The following is a 19,370-nucleotide window of genomic DNA, read 5'->3' as shown; positions in this document are numbered from 1 at the left end:
ATTGTATTTCCACACAATTCGTGGAGAAATTTACAAAAGAATGCAATTCTTCACTAAATGGCTTAGTTACAGAACTGTTGCGTTGATAAGAAAATGAAGTCTCATTGTTTTAGCTGCTTTGCAAAGGAAGCGGCTCTGCCCAAATATCACAATATTCTGCAGAGAAATCTTTCTATATAGAAAGCCTAAATAGGATGCACCACTTCGCCATGATCCAAAGATTGTATTAGTTGGATAGTGGACCTCCTTAGATATTTTTACTGGACATGAAAAGCGATTAATCAACATTTATATATTAGTAGCAAGATCATTGATGACAAACATACTACCAGAAATCATAGCCAACTCTTTAATGCTCTAAATGATACGCAGAATGGTTTGAGACAGCGAAAACATACAGCCAACAAAGGTGGCAGTAAAAACTAAAAAAGTTTTAAAAAAAGGGGGGCCGTTGTCACTCAAGCGTCCAAGATGGCCGCTTGCTGTTGAAGCTCGTCGGCCTGCACAACATCTCCGGCATTATCCACCTCATCCCCCGACAACATCGTTAAGGAAATGGCAGCGATGTGTGCCTGATTCGATCCGGATGCCAACGAACCAAGTCTGGGGCTCGGAGGTGTTGGCAATCCCGGTTTCTTACGCCAGCGCTCTGAGACTGCGGACAAGAGGGCGGGGTGACTTCGGCACTGCCACTGGAGGATTGGGGAACCGCCTGGATGGGAGGTGAGTGGGGGCCTGTGGCTGTGGGTCCTGACCGGTCACGGACCGGCTGTGGTAACCCTCCCTCGATACGCCTAGTACGGGAATCCAGAGTCGGCTTGGTTGGCCGGGCCCGTCCCGCACTACATGCATTCACCATTACCAGGAGGCGGCGTTGGGGACAGGACAAACGGTCTGCCTCGCTGCATAGCATAACGGTTGCGGGGGTGTTGTAGACAGTGGGGGGAAGCCCTTCAGGTGCCTGCTTTATACACGCAGCCACCAGCTCCGTGGCCCCTTCTCCCCCCTGCGGCCCGCTCGCAACAGACCTGTGAGCGAGCTGCCGCTACACAACGTCCCTGAACAGAGAACATCCCACTGCGGACATATCTTGACTCCTACTGTGAGGTCGCGCTGCAGCCCCCTCCATCTGTCCCCACTTACTGCGGACAGTGGCTTGGCGTACTACGTACTTTCACTGCAGCACCATTGATCTCTGGTGGACCCAAGACTGCACACTCATTCTGCTCTACTGGTCCTCCGGGCGGTTGGGTTGGGAGCTCTACGTTGGCAAAGATACGAACTTTCAAACAACCCTGGACAATGGCATCCGGCTGAGCGCCCTAGACTACAAACTATCCATCATGCTCTCTCCTGTCTGTGAGGCCGGCTGTGACCTGCACCATGATCCCAACTTGCTGCTGTGCACAACTTGCTTGACTCCTTGTGGTATCTGGATCCGCCAACTGTGCTAAGGGCCTGTCCGTCCATCTGCATACACACCGTATCATTACGCCGCGGCATGGGTGGCAAATACCCTAAAGAGAGAACCTTGCCCTTTGAGAAACTAGCAGCCAAAACAACTGAAGAACTTCCCACCATGGCGGACAATGCTCACAGCGCGGACCGAGGAGACGACCCTCCTTTTTTGTCTGCATCTATGCTCCAGGAAATGAGAGCGGGTTTTAAGGCCCTCGATGGGTGGTTTGCCGCATTGGATAAAAGCCTTGCTGACATGGGGGCTAAAGTCCAGGCACACGATCGTCGCCTGGATATTGCAGAGGCCTGCATCTCAGACATCGAGGACAGTGCAGCGCAGTCATTGAAGTGCCTGGACAGGGTGGAACATATCCTGAAGGAAGTTGCAATTAAAAACGAGGACCTATAAGCATGAAGCCGGCGCAACAACGTTCGTATTTTGGGCATACCGGAGACTGCTGCTATAGGGGGGGTGGACTTATTCGTGGAACACTTACTATCTGACTAGTTTGGTAGAGACGCCTTCTCCCCCGCCGTTTGTCATATAATATGTGCACCGATCTCTTGGTCCCAGGCCTAACCCTGGCCTCCCTCTGAGACCCATTATTGTGAGGATCGTGAATTTCCGTGATCGAGATTCTGTACTGCGCCTTGCCCGGGAATGGGGGACAACATCTGGCAGGGCTCCAAACTTTCAGTTTTTCCAGACTTCACTGCAATGGTCCAAAGTGCCCGCCGTAAGTTTAATGGGGTGAAGGACGCCCTTAGAAACTTGGGATTGAAATATGGAATGCTATACCCTACCAGGCTAAAAATGGATGTGGGAGGCCGTTCCTGCATTTTAACAATCCGACAGACGCAGGAATTTTGCCACTCTTACAAGAGGAACAATAATGGGGGCCAAGATTGGGGAAGGGGGTTCCCTCCTGATGCCAGTATGGAACTCTTTTCAAATCCAGGGGCTGGTTGACATGGTATTATTAACTTCTCATCCTGAATGTGTTGTAGTAATTGATAATGCACACTATTCTTCTATTTTGTCATAAGTTGGTCGCCCGGCCGCCGTGGCGTTGCCACCCCTCAAGGTGTACACCTTGTTCTTGTTTCAGTTTTTGCAGAAGTGCCCTTCTAGGGGTTCTTCATACATTCGTAAAGTTATTTGGTACTTCCAGTTGAATGTTTGGTCATGGTATTGCATTACTTGGGTCAGGGTGAGGCTGGGTGGTGGGAGTTAAATTTGCCCTTTTTACGCATTTTCAATTATTCTAGACAACGGTCACTGTCACACGATATTTTTTTAGTTGGCGATCCACTCACATATTTATTATACACCCACTATGGCACAACTGGGTAATACTGCTGAACCCCCTGGTTTGTCCCTTATGCCCTGGAATGTACGAGTCCTCAATAACCAACCGCAAGCGAAACCAGGTGCTCAATTATTTACTGCGACATAAGGTTGACATTGCCTGTCTACAGGAAACATTTATCCAAAACCGACACGACCTGCATGGCAGGTAGTTGGGGGGAGCACAGATACTTTGCTAATTATAGTAATTACGCTAGGGACGTTGCCCTCCTAATTCACAAGAGAATCCCCTTCAGCCCTGGCAAAGTGGTAGAAGATGGTGAAGGCCGTTCCTTATTGTCACAGGCACACTCATGGGTCACTTTATGGCCTTGATATGAGTCTATGGTTCAAACGTTGACACTCCCAATTTGTTCTACTCCCTACATGTACACTTAATGAAACTAGAACCTAGCCTAACTATAAAAGAAATGGAAGGAGACTTTAATTTACTATTAGATCCTAGTTTGGACGGCACCTCCTCATCCCCTGACTCCAAGCCACGTTCCCGCCATGCACTACAGGATATTTGCAGACAGATTTCATTAATAGATATTTGGCGGAAACACAATCCTACCTGCATGAAATATACTTGTTACTCTGGCTACCATAACACATGGACCAGGATTGATTATTGTCTAGTTTCCCCGGGAATAGCTGGCTGGTTCCGGGCCATGGGGACATTGCCACAAACGTATTCTGATCATTCACCGGTGATGCTTCGCCTAAGTGTCCCTCGCGTCTGAAGACTTTGAGCGGCAATGGCAGTTTTCATGCAATGCTCTGCAAGAAGGGGTCTTTAATGCTAAGGTACGGGAGGCCATCGAGTACTATTTCGCCATTAATACTGGGTGGGTCGATACTTGGGCGGTCCTGTGGGAGGGGTTTAAAGCATACGTAAGGGGCGTCTGCATTGCAAATAGTGGTGGAGTGTTAAAAGACTTACGTACCACACTTGCTCGTATTGAACGGGACATATCGGCTCTAGACACTGAGTTACTTTGCAATGCTAGTGCGGAAATTGAAGGACGGTGACTAGCCCTTTTAGTCAAATTTTGTGAAGCCGCAGATAGGAATTGTTATATTTGGGTAAATATCAATTGGCTAAAAGATATGGAGAGGGCGAGAGGCCTAGTAGAGTGCTAGCACATACTGTAGGGCATACATCACTGAGCTGCGCACTCCCTCCAATCAGTTGATCTCTTCCACCCCGGAGATCCGTGACACATTTTGCTGGATTATTTTAAGGCCTTCAACAGCTCTAAGATAGGAAGTGACCTCAATGCTCAGGAAGATTATTTGTCTGAAATAACACTGGTATATCTGGAAAAATATATGTTAGACTCCTAGTGGAGCCCATATCCGAAGCGGAGGTTGTTGGCACGATAGAGGCACTCCGGGGCTCATCAGTCCCCGGTCTAGATGGATTTACAGGAGACTGCTATAAGGCTTACAAAGATATCCTTGCGCCTCAGTTGATTGAAGTCTAAGCAGAAACGCTCAAAAGGCAAATTATTCCCCCCACACTTCCCAAACCTGGCAAAGACACCTTCCTAAGCAGTTCCTATAGACCCGTCTCTCTCTTGAATCTGGACTATAAAATATTGGCTAAGATAGTCGCCATCCGACTATCTCAACTAATGGAATTCATTATATCCCCAGCGCAGTCCGGATTAGTTCCACACCGTTCCACTTTGCTAAATCGCCGAACTCTATTCGCTGTCATACACAGAATAGACCCGAAAGTCCCTGCCACAGCTGTATTGTTAGATGCCGAGAAGGCCTTTCATTCTTTAGCATGGCCCTTTTTTCTCTCTGTAATGCACTGCATGGGGATGCCAGCAGGCTCTGTAGCCACTACTGCTCTGTTATTTAGCAGACCCACGGCACAGCTCCATATAAATGGCACACTATCTCAACCCTTTTCGCTGACCCTTTTATTTATATGGCTATGGATCCGCTGATCTGACATTTTCAGGAGCGGCATCTCCACCGGGGATTACAATTGAACACAGGACTCTTATTAGTCTCACTCTATGCAGATGACACCATTCTTTATGTGCGACACCCGCAAGGCAATCTTGAGACGATCATCAGAGAAATACTTAGATTTGGCCACTTTTCAGGGCTAGGCATCAAGTGGCACAAGTCTCTAATTTTTCCATTAACGGCTAGCACGACTCCATGGGATTAAATTATGGACGTGCTTTAAACAACTTGGAAATGCAGGTTGAACGCTGGTTACGCCTACCATTATCAATAGTGGGCAGGGTCGCTATACCTCAAAATGATAGTGCTCCCCAAATTTTTGTATCTTTTTAATAACAATCCCATCCCACTCACTAAGAATTTCATTTTACAATTATGCACACACCTCATTCGATTGGTATGGGGGCTAAGAGGCCTCACGTCCGCTGGCAGGTACTTACTTTTCCGTACGACAGGGGGGATACGGAGTTCCCGTTCTCCACCTATATTATCTAGTGGCCCAGTGTAGCTATGCATTTGTGTGGTATCATCCGGATGCGGGAATTCCATTTTTGAGACCAGAGGCTGATCTTGTGCTTGCTCGAAAGTTGTCCACTGTGCTGCCGAAGGGCGTCCCTAGAGACCCGTGTGACATGCAAACCGTTTTCACTCCTAGTTGGGCGTGGGACAGATTACGGAGACTGCTAGGAGCTACCACGCTCTATTCACCGCCCTACCTCTCCAGAATCCTCTCTGGCTCCCAATTACAGGTGAGGCACTTGTACAACGCACGTTAGCCAAATTTAACTTTACAAAGATTGGGGATTTATATCCAAACAACCATATTTTTTTGGTGACTGACTAAGCCAGATTCCTTGGCATCTCCTTTATGGATAACTTTGTAATGCAACAAATTCGCTCGGCATTGAGAGCCACATTAATCACTTACCCGATTGCACAGGACCCTATTGCCCCACTAACATTGATATTTGAGAGCGAAACAGGCACCCACCTCGTTTCCAAACTGTACAGGTCCTGCTCTAGTTTGAGGCCGGTGAAGGATGATAGAATACGCACAGCATGGGAACAAGATCTAGGATGTCCCATTATAGACTAACAATGGGAAAAGTGTTGCAGGGTAACGAGGGAAATCTCCCTCCACAGTAGACATAAGCTTATTCACTTTAAGTTTCTCTGCCGACTCTACCATACCCCAGCCATGGCGCACAAAATTGACCCCTCCAGATCCCACCACTGTCTGAAATGTTCCGCCCCATACGCAGACTTTGCACATCTTACATGAACTTTTCCCAAACTACAGACATATTGGGAACGAATTCACAACACGCTGGGTGCCATGACAGCAGCGACGATCATCGCCACACCAGAAATTGCACTCCTGGGGTACACTGTTAACTTTCCTAAAAAGATCAGGAGATTTGCGGCCCTTGGGTTACTACTAGCTAAAAGTGAAATAGCGCTACTATGGGGCCGACTAACTACCTACCTTACAGGGCTGGTTATGTAGTCTGGCTTATTGCAATCTAAACTGTGAACTCTACGCTAACCTTATGCCTAGTTCTTCGCCCCCGAAGGACATCTGGGGCCCATATAAGACGTATATTGTAAAGATAAGCCAAACACCTGCCTCTCAAGTAGAAAGTGGTATAGTCCCGGTGGGAGTAGGATGATGAGACAAGTCTCCGAACATGCTACTACCTTACTGTTTACTATTATTATTATTATTATTATTAAAATGTTATATAGCGCGCAGTTACCCTTGGGCATCCCAGCGCTTTTTCAGACACCATCAAATAATAAAAACGGGTAGAATTAGAGCAATCAAGCAGGAAACAAATGGGTTTTAAGACATTTGCGAAATCGCAATGTGCAGGTCTCAGCGCGCAATTCAAAAGGAAGCGAATTCCACAACTTTGCTGTGTTAACTGAAAATCTTCTCCCGCCAGTACGGGCCCTTTTAACTCTGGGGACTAAAAAGAGGTGTTTTTGATCAGAGCGCAGTGTTCTGCTCGCTTTATATGGAACTGCTAAATTCCTCAGTATTGGGGGGCCCTTCCCCAAGAGGATTTTATGGGCTGTGCAGAGTGCTTTAAATTTAACTCTCTCCCGCACTGGCAACCAGTGCAGTGCCTAGGACTGTGTCCTAGGGATACCCATGAGCAACCTTGCCGCCGCATTTTGGACCTGCTGGAGTTTATTCAAAGTGGATTCAGGGGCGCCCAGAAAGATGGCATTACTGTAATCCAATCTTGATGAGATCAACCCCTGAATCAGCAGCTTCCTTGATGTTACAGACAGGAGAGGGAAAATTTTGCGAGCTGACCGTAGCAGGGCAAAACACACTCCTGCAGTTTTCTTGGCTTGGGTCCTAAACGACAAATCTTGATCTAACCAGACCTCCGAGCTCTTGATCACATCTTTCGAGCTTGGGAGGTCTCCCATGCAACTCGGCCAACTGGTCAGAGGTAGTGAGGGAGTTTTATTCCCTAACAGCATTATCTCTGTTTTCGAGCCATTCAACTTAAGAGCTGACTCGTCCATCCAAGTGTGAACTTCCGACAGACAGGAATGCAGTAGATCGGGATTCTCTACCAGTTGGGATAAGGCGACCACCAACTGCGTATCGTCGGCGTAACTGACGATCTTGATGTCGTAGGGGGCCACCACATCCTCCAGAGGGGCCATATATACATTAAACAATGTCGGGCTGAGAGAAGAGCCATGTGGCACTCCACACTGGAGGGGGATAGGTGTAGACCGATGACTGCCTTCCCAGACCTGGTAAGAACGGCCAGTAAGAAATTACCTAAGCCACTTCAGGGCAACCCCTGACACACCCACCTCTGACAGCCGTCGAATCAACACCGGATGGTTCACGGTGTCAAACACCGCACTGAGGTCCAGGAGGATCACTGCCACTGACCCTCCTGAATCCAAAATGCGTCTAGTTTCATCCACGACTGCCAAGAGAGCAGTGTCAGTGCCCTGACCTGGACGGAATCCGATTTGAGAATCTCGAAGCAGTCCATTAGACTCCAAGAAGCCCGATAGTTGTTGATTTACTAACCTTTCAGCAATTTTGCCGAGACCCGGCAACAGAGAAATGGGCCTAAAATTTGCCAGATCCAAAGGGTCTAAATGAGGCTTCTTTAAGAGTGCCTTTACAACTGCTGTTTTCCAGCTCGGTGGCACCGAGCCCAGGGCGAAGGAGGTTTGATACACATCAACAACATTCTTTATATACTATGTTGGAGATCTTTGAAATCCTGCTGTTATATGACATGGACTGGGTATGGATGGCCTCTGCGGTCCCGGGAGTTGGGGAGGACAGACTAAGGGGTATGCATCAATATGTTCAATTGCTGTGAATATCATACCAGCCGTTGTGCCTAAGTTCCATTTTATCTTATTGTATATATGTGACAATTGCTTCATGTGATGATCTCTGACAGTGTATCACTCTAGCTTTCTTTAGTTTATTGCTGTATAAGAACATTTGAAAATGAAGATTTAAAAACAAAATAAAAAGTAAAAAAGAAATGCTATGGAATGATTTTATATGAGAATCTAACTAGTGATTATCCTGAGTAGGAGGAATGCATATATCAGGGCTGCACTTCCAGTTTTGAAGTTCAAATGTAAAGGTTGTTTTGATGGATTGTAATTGAAAACTTCCTGGCAAATAAAACTAACTTTTAAAATAAAAGAACTATCTTGTATCAACTAGATCTTGAACTTCTCCAACTATCATCCATAAGATGATAGGTGGTCTGAAGCAAAGTTGTGGATCTGAGCTGGACTCTGTTCCTGTAGTTCTGCAGTGACAAAATTGGAGGTAGTGGGTAGAACTATTACAACCATCATTAAAAGTGCCTTACTTTATCCTGGAGCGGGTCAAGCCACTGTGTAAAGTCAAACTCAAGTCATATTGGTTTATTTCCTTCAAGACTACAGAAGATGGAGATATCTATAAAGTAAACTGTAAACAAGCATTCTTGTCATACTAAAACAATAATGATTCCCCTGAGTATTTATATAATTTCCTTGACTTGCTCTGACTCAATGGGTTGTTACACTTCTGAACCTAGGCCGTAAAGTGAGGGGATTCATCCCCTTTAAAAGTCAAATAATGGTCCTTGAATGAGTGGTTTGGGTAACTTGTATAATAACAACCATCCTTTGCTAACCTGTTTTTAGGTTTCGCACTGCGAACCGATCGCGAAGCGATCGTTGCTGCGAAACACTATTGCAATTGTTTCTGCTGTCAAAGAGTCAAGGGAGACAGGGGACAAGTGATGTGCACGCGCGCGTAAACAGATCAGGATAAGGTCACGCGCGCTTCCTGTCTCCCATGGCTCCTTGGAAGCAAAAACACACACACACATACAGACCCCCCCCCGCCCCTCCGCCGCCGCGCATACACACACATAGAGAACCCCCCCAACCCCCTCCCGCCGCGCATACACACACATGGTGAACCCTCCCACACGCCCCCCGCTGCCGCGCATACACACACACAGAGAACCCCCTAACCCCCCCCGCCGCCGCGCATACACACACGCATGCACACACTCACATAGAGAACCCCCCTCCCCCTGCCGCCGCGCATACACAGGCACACATAGAGAACTCCCCCCCGCATACGCACACACATACATACATACATACATACAGACCCCCCCGCGCTTACACACACACATCCCCTACCTCGGCTCGGCGTGTCTTCTCATCGCAGCTTGCGCAGGGACAGCCAACGTGCACACGGCGTCTCCTGCGCTACAACTGTGGTTTCGGTTTCGAGGCCTTTTTGCATTTCCGTTGCATCGTCTCCCTGGCATTTTAATAGAACTCTGGGACATCGTTGCTCCTCAAGCCTTTAGTGAGGGCGGCACGGTAAAGCACAAATAACCCCGCCGTGAGCTGGGGAGTGGGGGGGAGGTGTCTCCGTCTCTTTGGATTGTTCGCACAGGGTGTTGGTGAATGGGGAGAGTGTGGCGTGCAGGCTGAGAGATGGCGTATGTTGGCCGGGGCAGCTGCAGCGGGATGGGACAGGGGAGGTAAACAACTTTTTCAAGGTTTGCTGGGGGGACTGCGGTCGGAAAGGTAGTGGATGAAGAATTTGCGGCGCTATTGAAAAAGTAATGACATATTATATAATAGTCGCCACCTTGTTTCCTCCTTCCCGTAAAAAAATAGCATTCCTGCCTGCATGCGCCATGCTTGGGTCTTAAAAGTGGACTTTTTAGCAAGTGTTGCTGAGGGGTTAATGCCGGTATACCTCCGCATCTCGCCCCAAACGTTACTTTTGTTAAAGTAAAGCACTACACCGAGTCGCCCATCTCCTTAACGCTCACACATCAACAAACCAAACCGCCCCTCCTCTAACCACAGTGCTTCACATATTCCTAAAAATGCCTGCCCCCAAGCCACAGCATAGCCCGCCTCCTCTACTATTCCACCCACACTACGAGCTCCACCCTCCGCAAATGCATCGCACGCCATTCACCCCCCCCCCCGAATATAACTGGCACTGGCAGGCCATCTCTCACACATTATGCCAGCCTCCTTCTGCACAGTGCGCATACTTCAACAACGCATCTCCCTTAAGCCACAGCCTCTCTTCGCACCTACCGAGCCCTCCCCCTTTCATTCCACGCCACTGTCTTTTCCAGCCTCTTTACCCTCTAACCGTACCTCCTATAGTGCGAGACCCACGATACTACTCGCCCACCTCGCATGCACTCGTCGGCCTAACAGCTGTGAGCCCGTGCCTGAGGTGCATCATCAGAGCTGTGTGAATAATAACTGTGTCAGCCCCGTGCCTGAGGTGCATCATCAGAGCTGTGCGAATAATAACAACTGTGAGCCCCGTGCGTGAGGTGCATCATCAGAGCTGTGTGAATGATAACAGCTGTGAGCCCCGTGCGTAAGGTGCATCATCAGAGCTGTGTGAATAATAACTGCGTCAGCCCCGTGCGTGAGGTGTATCATCAGAGCTGTGTGAATAGTAACTGCGTCAGCCGCGTGCCTGAGGTGCATCATCAGAGCTGTGTGAATAATAACAGCTGTGAGCCCGTGCCTGAGGTGCATCATCAGAGCTGTGTGAATAATAACTGCGTCAGCCCCGTGCCTGAGGTGCATCATCAGAGCTGTGTGAATAATAACTGCGTCAGCCCCGTGCCTGAGGTGCATCATCAGAGCTGTGTGAATAATAAATGCGTCAGCCCCGTGCTCAGGTGCATCATCAGAGCTGTGTGAATAATAACAGCTGTGAGCCCGTGCCTGAGGTGCATCATCAGAGCTGTGTGAATAATAAATGCGTCAGCCCCGTGCTCAGGTGCATCATCAGAGCTGTGTGAATAATAACTGCATCAGCCCCGTGCGTGAGTTGCATCATCAGAGCTGTGTGAATAATAACAGCTGTGAGCAACAGCATACTCTTGCACACACTCTCACTGCTCACCAATTCAAAGTTTGCTAAAAAATTTATGCAACGCATGGTCATACACAATGCCAATAACTCAAACTTTAATGCTGCGAAACCTATTGCATTGTAAATGCTTGTTATATCTGCAACCAAGGAGATCAGCTCTCTGTCCACTATTCTTTGTTCAAAAACTCTTACAAGTCAGCGTTTGATTTCTTGACGAATATGGAAATAGTATGGGAGTAATCACGCTTGGACGTTTACTGTATGCTGCTCATTAGGCCACATTTTAAATGAGGCTCTAATTAACTCTTAGAATCAATATATATTAGCATCTTCAAAATATGAGTTGTGTTCTTATGCTAAAATAAGTTCCATTCTAACCATTTTAAATATATTACAGTAATCTTTATGTAGTAGTCTTTGCCAAATGTCATTTTAGTTGCTTATGCCTGCTTAATGGAAAATCTTGCTTAAAAGGGAAAATGCTACTTACCAGTATGCATCTGTTCTTGGCATGTAGAGCTGCAGATTACTACACTTAGCATTAGATCGCCACCTGGTGCTGGGCTCGGATGATCGCATGTTGTTGTCGTCTTGGAAGAAGTCTTTTGTAGTCACAAGATAGGTGACTCCTCCCTTGGACGATAGTGCGCATGGGCATCGGCTCATTCCTTAGATTGTTTTTCGTCATGATGGGAAATGATGGAGTTAGTAGAAGTAAAGAAAAGGATGTCTATGCGTGTGCATCTAAGTAAGATAAGAACTGGAACAGATACTGCTCCCGGGGAGGCGGGAGGGCGTGTAGTAATCTGCAGCTCTACATGCCAAGAACGGATGCATACTGGTAAGTAGCATTTTCCGTTCGAGCATATGAGCTGCAGATACTACACTTAGACTCGATTGTGCAGCAGTGTCTCACCTAGCGGTGGTCACCTGTATCTGTTGCAGTAGTTTGAAAGAGAGTTTTAAGGACAGCTTGGCCTACTGCAGCTTGCTGCTTGGCTTGCACATAAACACAGTAGTGTTTAGTGAAGGTGTGTGTTGTAGACCATGTTGCTGCCTTGCATATGTCCTCTAGGGGGATGTTCCCAAAGAAAGCCATAGAGGCTCCTAGTTTGCGTGTGGAGTGCGCCCTGGGAGGAACTGTTAATGTACGTTTTGCTTTTTGATAGCATATTTGTATACATTTTACAAGTCACCTTGCAATTCCACCTTTAGAGATGGGGTTGCCTTTATGAGGTGGAGAGAAAGACACAAACAATTGTTTTGTTTTTCGAAAAGATTTAGTTCTATCTATATGGTAGAGAAGAGCTCTTTTAACATCTAGTGTGTGTAGAGCTCTTTCTGCTACAGAGTCCGGGTTTTGGAAAAACACAGGTAACTCTACAGATTAGTTTAAATAAAAAAGGAATAATGACTTTTGGAAGGAAATTAGGATTAGTTCTTCGAACCACTTTGTTATCATGTAGTTGTAAAAATGGTTCTTGTATTGTGAAAGCTTGCATCTCACTTACTCTTCTAAGAGAGGTAATAGCAATAAGGAAAGCTGTTTTCCACGTGAGGAATTGCAATTCACATTTGTGTAAAGGCTCAAAAGGGGGTCCCATGAGTCTTGCAAGAACAACGTTTAGGTTCCACACTGGAGAAGGTGGTAACCTGGGGGGAATGATTCTTTTTAATCCTTCCATAAATGCAATGGGGTAATCCGACAGTGACATGTTCGCGGCTCTCCCAACCCCCTTTTGAACTTTGTAAAATGGCTCCCGTGAGCCAAACGCTGACGAGTACTGGGAGATGCCTGCACACCGGGAGCCGCAATTGACCTGAGGAGATGACGGTGGCATGTCGAGCAACCTCTGAAAATATTTTTCCCTACTGATGAAGGTATTAAACGAGAAACACGCGTCTAGGTATATGATTTAAGAAAATACGGGCACTGGCCATGAACTTTTTGAACATTTTGTGATCCTCGAACTAAACGAATAATAATGAACTGCAATGACCATGAGGCAATGGGGTAATCCGGCAGTGACATGTTTGCGGCTCTCCCAACCCCCTTTTGAACTTTGTAAAATGGCTCCCGTGAGCCAAACGCTGACGAGCACTGGGAGATGCCTGCACACCGGGAGCGGTAATTGACCTGAGGAGATGACGGTGGCATGTCAAGCAACCTCTGAAAACATTTTTCCCTACTGATGAAGGTATTAAACCAGAAACACATGTCTAGGGATATGATTTAAGAAAATACGGGCACTGGCCATGAACTTTTTGAACATTTTGTGATCCTCGAACTAAACGAATAATAATGAACTGCAATGACCATGAGGCAATGGGGTAATGGGGTAATCCGGCAGTGACATGTTCGCGGCTCTCCCAACCCCCTTTTGAACTTTGTAAAATGGCTCCCGTGAGCCAAACGCTGACGAGCACTGGGAGATGCCTGCCCACCGGGAGCGGTAATTGACCTGAGGAGATGACGGTGGCATGTCGAGCAACCTCTGAAAATATTTTTCCCTACTGATGAAGGTATTAAACCAGAAACACGTGTCTAGGGATATGATTTAAGAAAATACGGGCACTGGCCATGAACTTTTTGAACATTTTGTGATCCTCGAACTAAACGAATAATAATGAACTGCAATGACCATGAGGCAATGGGGTAATGGGGTAATCCGGCAGTGACATGTTTGCGGCTCTCCCAACCCCCTTTTGAACTTTGTAAAATGGCTCCCGTGAGCCAAACGCTGACGAGCACTGGGAGATGCCTGCACACCGGGAGCGGTAATTGACCTGAGGAGATGACGGTGGCATGTCAAGCAACCTCTGAAAACATTTTTCCCTACTGATGAAGGTATTAAACCAGAAACACATGTCTAGGGATATGATTTAAGAAAATACGGGCACTGGCCATGAACTTTTTGAACATTTTGTGATCCTCGAACTAAACGAATAATAATGAACTGCAATGACCATGAGGCAATGGGGTAATGGGGTAATCCGGCAGTGACATGTTCGCGGCTCTCCCAACCCCCTTTTGAACTTTGTAAAATGGCTCCCGTGAGCCAAACGCTGACGAGCACTGGGAGATGCCTGCCCACCGGGAGCGGTAATTGACCTGAGGAGATGACGGTGGCATGTCGAGCAACCTCTGAAAATATTTTTCCCTACTGATGAAGGTATTAAACCAGAAACACGTGTCTAGGGATATGATTTAAGAAAATACGGGCACTGGCCATGAACTTTTTGAACATTTTGTGATCCTCGAACTAAACGAATAATAATGATCTGCAATGACCATGAGGCAATGGGGTAATCCGGCAATGACATGTTCGCGGCTCTCCCAACCCCCTTTTGAACCTTTTAAATGGCAGCTCTGTTCAGCAGGTTACCAAAACCAATGTTATCTTCTGGGGGAGAAGGTTTTGATGGATATGGCTGTGGGTCAGGGATATCTGGCAAATCCTGTGGGTTTGGGTACTCCTAGTCTATCATCTACAGGGTATGGGAAAGGTTAATCTGGGTCCATCCCTCTCCCTAAACTATACTCATTAATTTGAGTTGAGTGTGAAGACAGAAGAGGAGAATGTGGAGGAGAACTCTGTGGTGAATTGTTATGAGGAACAGGGGATGAAGAAGGAAGTATAGGAGAAGAAGTTGCATTGGAGATGTGGGAGAGTCCTTCTTCTTGGCAGGTACTACAGGTGTGAGTGTTGCATCTGCCTTCCTCTTCTTGTATGGTGTAGTGGATACATGACCTGTCTTTGGGTCAATGTAGATCTTCTTTTGCAGAGGATCTGGTTGGAAAAGGTCTTCTCTTCGTGAAACCTTTGTCTGCGCCGATTTTTTCGGTTCCGGACGAGGTTGCTGTCTGTCTTTAGCCTTAGGAGGTGTTACAATGTCCTTTGGCATAGTTTTCGGCACCGAAGGTGTTGCTTTCGGTGTCGTAGGCTGTTTCGAGGGCTTGGGCGCATCGGAATCAGGCCTTGACGGTTTCTGTACCGAAGACGATGGCTTCGGAGTGGAAGCTGGTCTCGTCGACTTCGAGGCATCGGACGCTGGCTTCATACCTTTGTCTTTAGAAGTCGACGGCTTCGGAGCCGAGACTTCTTTCGGTGCCGAGGGAGCTGGTGGGATCGGCGCGTGCGGCTTGCTCGGTGCAGAGCTACCGGAAGGCTTAATTACTTTCTTCGGAGCCGGGCTCGATGGCGGGGCTTTCGAAGTGTTTTTTCGGTCGCGTCTGGGCCCCGGAAGCAGAGTGTTGACCTTTTCCTTCGATCTGGGTGCTGTGTGTGGTGCAGGGGCAGTAGTACTCACGAGCTGACCCGATGGTATGGAGTCATCTGAGTCGTCTGCCTCTGATACTATGCCGATCCCACCAGCCCCCTCGACACCGAAAGAAGTCTCGGCTCCGAAGCCGTCGACTTCTAGAAGTCTTTAGAAGTCGACGGCTTCGGAGCCGAGACTTCTTTCGGTGCCGAGGGGGCTGGTGGGATCGGCACGTGCGGCTTGCTCAGTGCAGAGCTACCGGAAGGCTTAATTACTTTCTTCGGAGCCGGGCTCGATGGCGGGGCTTTTGAAGTGGTTTTTCGGTCGCGTCTGGCCCCCGGAGGCGGAGTGTTGACCTTTGCCTTCAATCTGGGTGCTGTGTGTGGTGCTGGGGCAGTAGTACTCACGCGCTGACCCGATGGTATGGAGTCATCTGAGTCGTCTGCCTCTGATACTATTTGGAGATCATCGGAATCTTCTTCGGGAACGAGCGGAACCTCCACGTCGAAGATATCCACCGGTTTCGGAGCTGATCTCTGCATGTCATGTCGACGGGCCCTCCGATCTCGGATGGTTTTCTTGATCGAAAGGACACGCAGGCTGTACAGCTGGATTCGTCGTGTTCTGGCAATAAGCACAGGTTGCAGTGCTCGTGATGGCGACTGTATGGATACTTTGCTCCACACTCGGGGCATCTCTTGAATGGCGTCCTTTCCATGAGGTGTAGGCCTCACGGCGTGGATAGGCCCAACGGCCCGCATCGACGACCGGAATCGAGCTGATGGAGTCGAAAACGGTATTAGTCTATATCGAAGGTAGTTCGTAAAGTTTTAATACGTTTTTTGTGCTTCAAAGTGCTTGAAAAGTCTACTTCTAGCTGGAGTGGAAAAAGTTCATCTGAACCCAGTGGCGGAAAAAAACAATCTAAGGATAGAGCCGATGCCCATGCGCACTATCGTCCAAGGTAGAAGTCACCTATCTCGTGACTACAAAAGACTTCTTCCAAGACGACAACAACGTGCAATCATCCGAGCCCAACACCAGGTGGCGATCTAATGCGAAGTGTAGTATCTGCAGCTCACATGCCTCGCACATAGATACTTACAGAACAATTTGAAAGCATTTGGTCTTGAGAGGAACTAGACACGATAGATGCATCATGGGGCATAGGTTTACATTAAGTAACATAACAATGATTAGGATATATCTAAGTGAAAGTTGCACCATCAGTGGGGGTAAAAAAGGAATATTCCTGTAAGGTTACAAAGGCTGACTTTTTAGACACACACGGGTCAGAATTGTCTTCAATTTGCCCAATATTTTGAAACCTACAAAATCATGAACATAGTATATCGTTTTGTTAACATCTAAAAATCGTCCTCTCTTCTCTTAGTCTGTACTAAGAATTTTGTAATTAAGTTGTCAACTGCAAGAATATATGCAGAGCTGCTTGCAAACCAATACAGCACAATAAAGTAACAAAAATTACAACTCAGAATCTAGAAAGTATTCAGTCATGACAACAGGCAACAAAATTGTGTCCAGTATGTGGACAAGAGTATCAAAAGTAGTTGACAAGTTCAGTCCCAGGCCTATTTGTGAATATCCTTTAAATTACAGGTCCTTAAAATATGGCGGTGGGGGCATAATTACCTGGTCTATCTGGTCTAGTTGTCCTTCATAAACAGCATCTGGGTTAGATGGTGGTCTCAGGTGGAAATCAGCATCACAGAAATTTCCATCCCCATCTACATTGTGTAAACTTTCCCAGACAATCTTCTCTTCAGTAAGAAATCCCTGGTCTGTAACCAGCAGGTAAAGTTGGTCCTAAACAGAAATAACACAAAAGAATGATTACATACTAACCCAAGTTAAATAGCCAATGTTTGTCATGTACCACACATTTGGAAAAACATAGCAGCTGGACAACGTTTTGTAGTTAAAACCATCAGCCGCATCTTTAATTCAAATTCTACCTCTTGGGGCTTGAATTTTCCTTCCCACTCTTAGCAACCTCCTGCACTCTGCCAGTTTCTCTGTGCTTTGAGTTCCTGTACTACAGTAAAGGGTACAGGAATTCCAACCATTCTATGAACATGCTGGTAGGTGGTTTCCTTTACAAGCTCTTCATATTACGTAGATCGTGTCCTACGCCGATGACACGCAACTCCTCTTCACATGTGAAAAAGATCAGACATTTGATGGGGAGAGAATCCGGGACTGCTTGGACAGGGTCTTCAGCTGGTTTCAGCGAAATAGTCTGAAGGCCAACTCCAGCAAGTCGGAGGTTCTATTCTTCGGCTGCGCCTTCGATCCCGAGTGGCGGCAGTGGTGGCCGGCCGCCATGTGTCCTCCGGCACAATCCTCCTTGGTTGCCAAGAACCTGGGTGTTAAGCTTGACAACAAACTCTCTCTGAGAGCGCACGTCCTTGGCCTGTCCGGCACCTGTTTCGGCATCCTCAGAATGCTCCGCAAGTTTCTTCCCTTATTGTCTGCGGAGCACAGACGGATTACGGTGCAGGCGCTCATCGGATCTAGGCTAGACTATGCCAATGCCCTTTTCTTAGGCCTTCCGGATTACTTGGTTCAGCGTCTACAGGTGGCACAGAACTCTGCAGCCCGGGCAATCTTTGGTCTGCATAGACGAGCACAGGCCTCTGGGTTGCTGCAGACGCTCCATTGGCTGCCAATCCGGAAGCGGATTGTTTTCAAATCCCTGACGCTGGTGCACAAGGCTCTGTTTGGCTCAGGCGCAGGATATCTGAAGAAAAGATTAGCTTTCTATCGCCCTGCTCGCTCACTGCGTTCGGAATCCATTTTCACTGCTGTGGTTCCACGCGTGAGGAAGGCCCGCATTGGGGGCGCTCTTTTAGCCTTAAGGCCTCACAGCTGTGGAACTCGCTTCCACTGGTACTCCGGAGCACTCCCAACTTGCTTCAATTCAGGAAGAATTTGAAGACTTGGCTTTTTAATCATTCTGTTTAGGTGGGTTTCTTTTTCTTTCTCTTTTGGGTTCTGTTTTACTTGTTATGTTGATTATACACTGTAAGTTGCCTGTGGAAAGCGCCGGGACACTCTTTTAGAGTAGCCGAGCGCTATAAAAATGCACTTTAACATAACATAACATAACATTGTCTGCCCAATATTTGATATCCAATTCATTATGGAAGTTCTATACCTGTTTTATATAGTTACACGATTTTTGAGTGTTAGCAAAATAAGTTTTATTTGTTTAGTTGACAAGCATTTGAGCTGAAATTCAACACTGAGTTCACTAAGAATGCTCAACCACCAATAAAGGGATTTCCAGATCACCTGCAACTCATTTACAAGCAGTAAAGTTCCAACAGCAGCACTCCTATGAAACAGGCTCCTGGTAAAGATTTGTAATAACACCTAAATTATAATCTCCTTGCGGCCTCTTGTGTGGAACAGGCATATCTCTAAATTGTATGTACAGAGTGAACATCCTTATATTTTATATATTGCTTCTGTGCCATGGGAACATATTACTAATCTGGTGCTCCATCACAATAATCATTTTTGCCAAATGACAAACCCAAATGTCCCTATTTTTTATTTACGTGGCACAACATCAATGGTGACAATAATTATCTGGGTGTGAAGACTACAATTATTGAAAAGCAAGGATACCTAATGTAGGTCCAAACGAGCCAGATTCATGCAACATTTTAGAACAACGCAAAAAGTGTACATGTACATACCATTAATCTAAACTGAATTTAGCTGAATTATATTACGCTGTTATCCTGATCATCTAGCATGGATCCTGCCAGGCCCTACACTACTAATCAGCTATTTGGATCTGGGAGAAACGCATGTGAAGTTGGTCATCTAGAATTTCCACTGGAGGCCTGC

General features: G+C 46.9%; 1 protein-coding gene across 1 annotated transcript in view; it reads right to left on the bottom strand.

Moving 5' to 3' along the window:
- Positions 1-19,370, bottom strand: part of MINDY2 (MINDY lysine 48 deubiquitinase 2) — a 562,341-nt gene that overhangs the window by 43,949 nt on the left and 499,022 nt on the right. The window contains exon 7 of the mRNA XM_086959375.1: positions 17,145-17,318. Coding sequence (XP_086815501.1) covers positions 17,145-17,318 — 174 coding nt within the window. The remainder of the gene's footprint in view (positions 1-17,144; positions 17,319-19,370) is intronic.

The sequence above is a fragment of the Lissotriton vulgaris genome, chromosome 2_2, assembly GCF_964263255.1.
Source record: "Lissotriton vulgaris chromosome 2_2, aLisVul1.2, whole genome shotgun sequence".
Taxonomy (NCBI): domain Eukaryota; kingdom Metazoa; phylum Chordata; class Amphibia; order Caudata; family Salamandridae; genus Lissotriton; species Lissotriton vulgaris.
The sequence above is the reverse complement of the archived record's forward strand: the minus strand, read 5'-3'. Positions and strand labels throughout refer to the sequence as shown.